Source organism: Cryptomeria japonica, chromosome 1 (genome assembly GCF_030272615.1).
Source record: "Cryptomeria japonica chromosome 1, Sugi_1.0, whole genome shotgun sequence".
Lineage (NCBI taxonomy): Eukaryota > Viridiplantae > Streptophyta > Pinopsida > Cupressales > Cupressaceae > Cryptomeria > Cryptomeria japonica.
This window is the reverse complement of record NC_081405.1, coordinates 78,858,320-78,867,728: the sequence shown is the minus strand read 5'-3', so window position 1 is coordinate 78,867,728 and position 9,409 is coordinate 78,858,320. Positions and strand designations below refer to the sequence as shown.

At 35.6% G+C, this 9,409-nt stretch overlaps 1 protein-coding gene across 1 annotated transcript; it reads right to left on the bottom strand.

Annotated features, from left to right (window-relative positions):
• Positions 1-6,500: 6,500 nt before the first annotated feature.
• LOC131042004 (pentatricopeptide repeat-containing protein At5g59600) lies at positions 6,501-9,191 on the bottom strand. The gene has a single exon (XM_057975295.2). The coding sequence runs from the start codon at positions 8,973-8,975 to the stop codon at positions 7,128-7,130; it is 1,848 nt and encodes a 615-aa protein (XP_057831278.1). The 5' UTR covers positions 8,976-9,191; the 3' UTR covers positions 6,501-7,127.
• Between the last annotated feature and the right edge of the window lie 218 nt (positions 9,192-9,409).

Genomic DNA, 9,409 nt, shown 5'->3' with positions numbered 1-9,409 from the left:
ATTAGCTGGTGTGTGCGTTTTTATGTAAGTCCTATTCTCTTATTTCACATACATTTTTATTTTAAGTTATATAATGTATAATTTAGGGCATTTTAATCATATATATATATATGAACCTTTTTATTGGATTGATTATGAATTAATCACATAAGGGTTATAAATGCAATTATTGTTTTTATCGTGCTTTAATGTTAGTGTCAAATATGCATGCCATTTTAAATTGTTTTAATCATTATTTCTATATGGGTTAAAATAAACCTAGAACATATTCGGGTTTCAATTTAAAATGAACATAACATGATACAAAAATAATTAATTATAATATATTTGAATGGGTGTTTTGAGAACTACCTTAGTGAGGTGTCTTCTTGTCTTGCATTTATTGTGAGAACTACCTTGGTGAGGTTTCATTTTAAGGTTCTACTTGTGGCTAAAGGGTAAGTGGGTTGTGTTGGGAATAGTCCTCTTTATCCCTAATATCCTTGGACTTGTTTTGGAGTCCCTTATTGATCTTCTAATCCTTGGGAATCATCTCCCTTGTGTTTGGGGGTTGTTTGGATTGTTTTTGGGTGGACTGGAGGTAGTTCTCATCCTCCTCCTACTCGTTGTTTGAGAAATCAATGGTCACTCTAACTAGTTGATGTATGGCACTTCTTAATTATCCCACTACTTGTGTAGGTCTCCAATAGTGTTGTGGATGTCATCTAATGTGTGAAGGTGTGCATTTGAGGTGGATGGTTCTTTCATCCGACAATGTCTATGTAGCCATCAAACTACACATTTAATTATATTAATTAATAAAAAATAACAATTTTTTTATTTTTAGTTAATTAATAAATATGGTCAAATGTGTAGACTGATGGCTACATAGACAAGAATCCTTCACCCTACCCTAGTGTTTTGTTTATACAAGAGAACATGATCATAGGTTTAGTAATCAATCATCATTATAGTATTGTTCCACTCTCTCATAGTCTTGTCATGGTGGCTTTGTCACACAATGTTTAGTCTTCCATTGGTGTCGCCTCACTTGGAGCAATGATGATGGTTTATTGTGTGTGTTATTGTGTTGAAACAAAAATTGATGTGCACATTGGTGCATAGTGTGACATGTTGTATCATGAACAACAAATGTGTTCATGTGTGTTTAAAAAGATTAGTTCGTTCACATAGTTAATGCCCTAGGTGTGTGGCTTAGGAATTACACTAAAGTAATATTTTTCTGCAAAAAATGATAGTCTCACATGTTCTACATGCATATATAAGCAATCATCAATACAACTATAAAAGATACATACCCACAAATTATTAAAAGTAAACAAGCATATATAATTTAGGCTAATGTAGATTAACAAGTTTGATTTAACTAATCATCAATATTTAAATCAAACTTGTTGATCCACCTAAGCCTAAAACATAAGCAATCATCTATACAACTACAAAAAGTACATACCCAAATTCCTACAAATATCCTATAAAATTATTGTTATGAATGTATAAAGAATGCATACACTAGAGCTTAAAATCCCTTTACCCCTAAATTTGTTAAATTCTTGTAAACTATGTTTTTATTATCGTAAAAGAATTCATTATTTTTTATATATTTTTATCTTTTGACATGACACATAATTTGCATAGAAAACATACATGTTAGAATGAATGTTTTGAAAGTATATTTTGTGATAAAGTATATTTTGTGTGTAATGCATGAAACACCAATATGGTATATGAGAGCGATGTAACTTTCTTTATTGAAGTGTCTCCCACAACCTATAGTATATTCTTAGGAGTATAAATATTTTTTAGAAGTTCATTTTGTTATGGCCATTTTGAGGCTATAGTTGGGGGCTTGTTGGTGCTTTTACTTTGTTTGTGATAGACATTTTCAGAGAGTTTTTGGAGATAAGAGATAGAAACAATGTTATAGATAAAAACTTTGTTGGCTACTCTAATATTTTCTAACATGTTCATACATTTGGGAATCTTTTTATTCTAAAAAATAGAAATGGATTTAAGTATATTGTAATCTTCTTTTGTTGTTACAATTTCTTTTTTATATGTTGTCATAATTTTGTATCTTGTGTTGAATATTTTGGAGATTGATAAAAGAAGGTTTTGAGAGGGCTTGGATCCTTGTACAATGAAGCAACTAACAAGAAAATGAAATGAGTATCATGAAACATGGGACAAACCAAGCAATCCATCAAAACAAATCAAAGGCAAGACTATATCCCTATTACCAAGCACAACAACAACTAAAAAGAAAGAGACAAGGAGCCTAAGGGTCCAAAGTAGATAATACTAGACCCAAATTTGTTCAATCTCACACCCTTGAATTTTGGAAGACCTTTCTTTCATTTATGTACAACTATATAAGAAATATCATGAAGTCCTCTAAAATAGGAGAAGTAGGGGGGGAGAGGGGATTCCTCCATTCAAGGTCCATCTATATGTGTAGTAGGAGTAGAAGAATGTTGAGCTACAATAACTAAATGTCAAATAAGCACCTCAAGAGTAGTCTGAAGCAAATTTCAAGATGATGACATAGCAAGTTGAGTAATTGTATCAATGAATGGTTGGGACTCACCAATATAAGCCAATGGAGTAGCAAGAGTGGACTCGCAAGAGTTGCACCATTCACTTGAAATCCAACATCTTGAGAGGGACCATCAATCAAAGAGTCAAGAGAGTCAAAAGCATAATAGTCAAGTGATCTGCATAGGCATTCTTCCACCATGTTAGCATGCCCTTGCATTGAGAGAGTGGACAAGTAGCTACCAAGTGGTCAATGGTAAAGCATCATTTACATCTTGTGTTGAATATTGAATTATAGGAATAAGGCATAATTTAGAAAAGAAACTTGCAAGTCTAGAGAAAAAAATCTGCATTAACTTTTGGTATGACAACATCCAAAGATGCTACAAGTACAAAGTTCATGGTAAAAATTTAACTATTATTAAGACAAAATTCTAAATAACTCAAAGGAGAGTTGTGGTTATGGTCACGGATGCAAAAGTACCAATCAATCATAGAGGTATGTTATTTGTTGATTTCTATTTTAACCAAGTGTATTTAGCCTATGTAAACATTGGTTGCTTCAGCTTGCATCTATCTAGTTAGTGATGGGCCAAAGGAGAGTCTACATGAACTAGGGAAGAAGTGATGGAAGATTGTTAGCCCTCAAAGAAATGTTGGTTAATGGCTTAGGAGTTCATTAGAAACCACTTAGACCAAACTACATACAGATGAGTCTAAAGAAGAACAAGAGAACTTGAGAAATGTTATGCTAATAGATCTATGGAGATGCTCATTGAAGTCATAACTAGACAAGGCTCTGATGTAAAGTTGATATTTCAAACTTTAAAAGTGAACTCAACCTAGATTTATTCCTAAAGAAGGTTTAAGAGTTAGAGAAATATTTCGAGATGGAAGATATTGACAAGGATGATCTTGAAAGAGTGAAAATTGTAGCAAACAAATTGAAAATCTTTTGTTGCTCTATAGTCAAAGAACCTATAGAGTTCTAGAAGAAAACAAAAAGATGAAATCATACTATACCTAAAATATTGAAACATCTACGAGCTTGATTATTGTCTTCTAACTACTAATAAAAATTATTTAAAGAATTTCAAATCTTAAAACAAAGATATCAGTCAGTGCAAACTTATATTGAGCAATTTATAAGGCTTTAAATTTGAACAAATATACAAGAGAATGAAGGGCGAGTAATTGTCAAGCATGCTAATGGCCTTCAATTGCAACTTCAAGATGATTTTGCCTAGTGAAAGTTGCTACTATGAACAAAACATATGAATATACCTTAAAGGAAGAGAAGAAACTAAAATGGAAAAGAAAAATAGTGAGTAAAGATAGCAACTTGAATAGAGGAAAAGAGGCTTCCTTGGGACTTTCCATGAGTGAAGAGCTAGAAGAAGGAAAGAATGAGAAAGCTAACTTCTGAGGAATGGGAGGCTTTGGAAGTAGCAGGCATGGATGACAATCTTCTAGAATTGGAAGCCTTTGAGGTGTTTCATATGTAGTAGAGCCCATGCGGCCATAGAATAATTATAAAATCCCAAAAGAGCAATGGTAGCACAAAAAGAAGAACTTCTTATAGAGGAATTTAAAACAAAGATGAGAGAATTTGATACTGTGAAGAACCTTAACACATAGGAACAAAGAGACGCCATAAGTTGATTAGAAGAGAAATAACATCTCTTGAACAAAATGCAAGTATAAGAACAATGTATGAAAGTGGCCATAGATAATGGATGTACTGACAATTTGGTGAGTATAGAAATAGTTAACAAATTGTAGCTTGCTTGCATTCCAAAATATAACCTTGAAAGATTTATTTGTTGAAGAAGGATCACGGTGTACTTGGGGATAAATTGTCTTGGTGCTTTCAAAATTGGCCCTTACATGAATGAAGTGCTATATGATTGTAGTGCTAATAGATGTGTGTAGATGTGTGTCATTTTCTATTAGGAAGACCCTAGCAATATGGTTTTAAAGTAATCCATCATGGTTGGGAGAACGCTTAAAAAATACAACATGAAGGAAGAAGACATCTCCTAAAATTGTGGAAAGAGGAAGAAGCACTCAAAATAGCAGCTTTCTCTTTTATGTAGAAGCCAAATTTGAGCCTAAAGAGAAAAACAAATTTCTAGATAACACAAGTGAGCTAGAGTCATGTTTGGGAGCCAAAAGTGCAACTAATTTGAAGAATGTGGTATTACCAAAAAATAATGAAAAAGAAGAGCTGCAACAAGACTCAACTAACAAGGTTAAATTTTCCATTTGACTATCTTCATTCAAATGAAATGTTGGAAGATCCTATAAGTAGTTCTCACTAGATTGAGAGGAATAGTGAATTGTGGGATTATAAGCACAACCATAGAAAATCTTCCAAGAATGTTATCAAAGGTTTGGTCAAAGGTGATAACCTAACCAAGTCTAAAAGTAGTAATATGAAGCATGATTAGGATAAGGAAAAGACTTTTAGGTCAGTTGATGGTAACAGCAACATTTTTTTTTTCTTTTATGGAGGTCCAGACCTATGAGCACAGCCCAGCAAGGGCACGAAGTCCGCAAGCCACCAGCTCAACGAAGGCCTTCACGAAGTACTTTTTGCCACCCAATACGGGGGCACGAGCCTATAGGCTGAAATCTCTTTGGCTAAGAGCCAAGGATCGAGGGGTATCCATTCTACCAAATTCGCCTGGGGCACGATCCCGACCTCATCCCTTATCATTCGAAATCTTTGCACTCAGTAAGACTTGATCCCTGGTGGGCTCATTTGGAACCATTCAACTTCACTGGTAGACCAAGAACCCATTGACACAACAATTATTTTGTATATTCTAAATTAACACATTTGTTTATTTTGTGTACCCAATCGGATGGTGGAAACAACACTGGTTTCCTGACCCTAGAACAGCACGGATTGAGAGAACAAATGATGGTTTAGATCAGGCCAAAGGGTACCGAGAGAATGGTTTGAACACAAAACTACTTTAAGGCCCACACCCCAGCTAGTAGTGATGAAATTCAAGATGAGCCTTACCAGATCAAGTTATTCTAAACCAGGAGGTTCAGAATTGATTAGAAGATAGGGAGATGATGTAACTTCCTTTATTGATGTATCTCCACTACCTATCTATTCTGGAAGCTTAGCTTTTTAGTTAAAAAAGTTGTTTTGTAACAGCCATTTTGAGGCTGCAGTTTTGGGTTTTTGGGTGCTTTTCTTCTTTGTTTGTGGTATACTTTTTAAAGTAGAGTTTTAGGGGGAGTTTTTAGGATAGGAGATAGAAATGACGCTATAGCAATTTTTTGTTGGCTGCTGTAATAAATTTTGAGATGCTTTATTCATTTTCAAAGTTATTGATCCAGTTAACTATGTCGTCTGTCTTCTTTTCCTGCTACGATTTCCTCCCTATCTGTTGCCATATTGTTGTATATAGTGCTGAGTGTTATTGTAGAGAGGATTGTTTTTCCATTTGTCTTATATATTGTTAAGAAGTTGCACGCCCTTAACCCCTCCCAAGTTGAACCTTTGCTTTAAAAGATTTAACACACCTTTACCATCAAGCCCACTCAGGTTGTACGATTCAACATAAAAGGCACGATAATAAAGTAATTTTTCCCCAAAAACAAATTTTAAAAAAAGACAAAATTAAAAATTAAAAATTAAAAATTAAGATTACTGTTCATTCAGTTTTATGCTAACGCTCGGTTCCACTACTGGGGGTCTCTGGGCCAAGAGCGAATATTCGGTCTCTTAATTTGCATGGAAACATTGTCAAGGATTTAATTTTATAGGTGGTAAACCTGCTAGACATCTATAGGTGGTAAACCTGATACTCGTACAGCTTCGTTATAACCAGCAATGATATCTATAGTGTTGTTAAATACTATCAATGTATCTACATTTCATGACTTAAGAATACAGTATATTTTCAGATCGTCATGAATACACCCGAGGCTCAAATCATTGTCCAGTTTGTAACACATTTGTGTTAAAAATCCAATTTGATGAGATTACATACTTTCAGCACATCAATATTCGTCTCTGAGGCCAAATATAGACCAGTTTTCTAATATTGCATTTTGTGTTGAATATGCTAGTCCCTCTATACTGGTGCAGCAAAGAGTCACAGTGCACAAAAGAATTGTTTGGTCTGCAATTGTGGTAAGTTTTCTCCAATTATTCGTCAATAATCTCCCAATGAACATTGCTTATCTTTGAATACTGGAAACTGTTGGCATTACTCTCAATAATTATTCTACGGCAACCTTGCAATGAATTTGATGGCAGAATGGCAATCACTACGCACCCAAGGTTCCTGACAACTCGAACAGGTGTTTCAGCAAATGTGTTGACAAGGGCAAATATGATTCCCAACTTCTCACTGCAATGACTGAGAATGAATTCCTTTTGTTCTGAGTTAATATCATGCAAGGCTAATCTCATGTCAGGCAAAGTACCCTGTCTCCTTGATCTGTTCAAGCAAACCTCCCAACTTTGCATTAGATATAGACAGTAAATTCAATTGTAAGTGTTTCATCCAACAATGGGATATAGTGTCTTGCTGTGAATTTACATCTGCAAGTAAATTGATCCGTGTTCATTTGCAGGTATGCTCTACAAAAGAAAACACCTTGTTATTAACCTCAATCCAGCTGCATCCTGGTTTTTTTTCTAGCATCCTTTCTTTCATCATTGTTCGTACCCTTTCAGTGCCATCCCACCGGCCAGATAATGAATAGATGTTCGATAATGTTACATAATGTGCAGGATTCTCAGGGTCCAACTCAAAAAGGTATTTTGCCACATATTCACCTAACTCCAAATTGGCATGGATTCTACAGGCACCAAGCAAAGATCCCCAAACAGCAGCATCGGGTTTGACTGGCATTCTCTTTATAAAATCAACTGCTTCATTCAGGCATGCTGCTCGACCAAGAAGATCAACCATGCAGCAATAATGATCCAGTGTTGGCTTGATGTGATAGTAGTGAACCATACAATTGAAATATAGCCATCCATCATCCACTAGGCCTGCATGGCTGCAAGCTGACAGAACACCAGTGAAGGTGACATGATCTGGCCTCATACCAGACTGTTGCATTACTTCAAAGAGAAGCAGAGCCTCCTTAGCACAACCATTCATTGCATAACCTATAATCATCACAGTCCATGATACTACATCTCTTTTAGGAATTTTATCAAACACTTTGTGAGCATCCGGTATACAACCACATTTAGAGTACATGTCAATAAGAGCACTTTCTACAAAGCTGTCAAACTGTAGCCCACTTCGAATTACATGTTCATGGACCATCTTGCCATGCTGCAGAGCCGCTAGGATAGAACATGCCGGTAAAACAGAAGAAAAGGTTTCCAAGTCTGGTTTCAAACCTGTCACTTGCATTTCCTCAAACAGTTCCAGGGCTTTATCGGAACGCCCATTTTGTACACACCCTGCAATCATTGAATTCCATGAAACTATATTCCGTTCGGGCATCTTCTGAAAGAGTTCAAGAGCTTCATCAATGAATCCATTACGTTCAAATCCCGAAATGATCACATTCCACGAGATTACATCTCGTTCTGGCATTTCATGGAAAAGCTTCAGTGCTTCCTCGACTTGTCCATTCTTTGCAAATCCTGCAATTATAGCATTCCATGTGACCACATTTCGTTGAGGCATCTTGTTAAACACATGGTGTGCATCTTCTATACTCCCACATTTTGAATACATATCTATTAGTGCACTCCCCACAAAAACGTCAGAGTGAAATCCACGTCTTATTATATCCCTATGGACCTGCTTCCCCTGACACAGAGCTCTCAACTCTGCGTATGCCGGAAGAATGCTAGCGAAAGTAAACTCGTCTGGCTGGATGTGTGTTTTCTTCATTTGGCAGAATAATCCCAAGGCGTGTTCTGCATAACCCCGTCGTATATAAGCTGCAATCATGGTAGTCCACGAGGCTACATTTCGTTCAGGTATTTCGTCAAACACTTTACGCACTTCTACCAGACTGCCAAGTTGGACATACATCGTAACGATTTTATTCCACACAAAGTTGCATGGTATTTGAAATCCAGTCTGAATAATGTGGGCTTGCACCAGTTTTCCTTGTGGTAGAATTCTCTTCTTGATACAGATCTGCAAGAGATGAACATAAAGTGCCGATGAATATGAACACATATTATGTTGGTCCATGAAATGCAAAATGTGGAGGGCTTCTTTCAGTCGGCCCTGTTTACACAATCTGATAACATCCACACATTTCTCGTTGCCCATGGATCGGTTGCCTTGAATTGCCATAGTTTTAATAGCACTTTTAGTAACAGTAGTGGTGAATGACATGAGATATGAATGATGGAACAGAGGCCAAACAATCAAGAGTAGCTTCTCCTTCTTCTTCTCATTTTTGTAAGTTGCTAAAAGGCCCCGCCATGACATGGCTTGAAAGACTCAGAACCACCCCATATTAGTAATGGGGACAATCCCACAAGCAGAGCCTTATCACAGGATGAGAAAAAAAATAAAAAATCTGAGTCATTTGGAATCCCTCAAAAGAAAACAACATCATTGCATCATTTTGATAGCATAAATTTGGAATTTTGGGTTGTTGAGCTTCGAAATAAGTGCTTCGTACATTGTCCTCCTTGTACTCAGTCTTAGTGCAATATCCTTGGATAAAACTAGAAATTTTTAAGAATAGGTAAAAGAATATAAATAAAATTTGTAACATAAATCTAGGTTAATTAAAAATATGTATATAGTTAAATATAATCAATTAAGATTTAATTGAGCAGTTTGAAATTGGTAAATTGAAAAATATTTGTAAAATTAAATGAGGAAGAAATGTATTATTAGCCTTCAAATGTGGATAT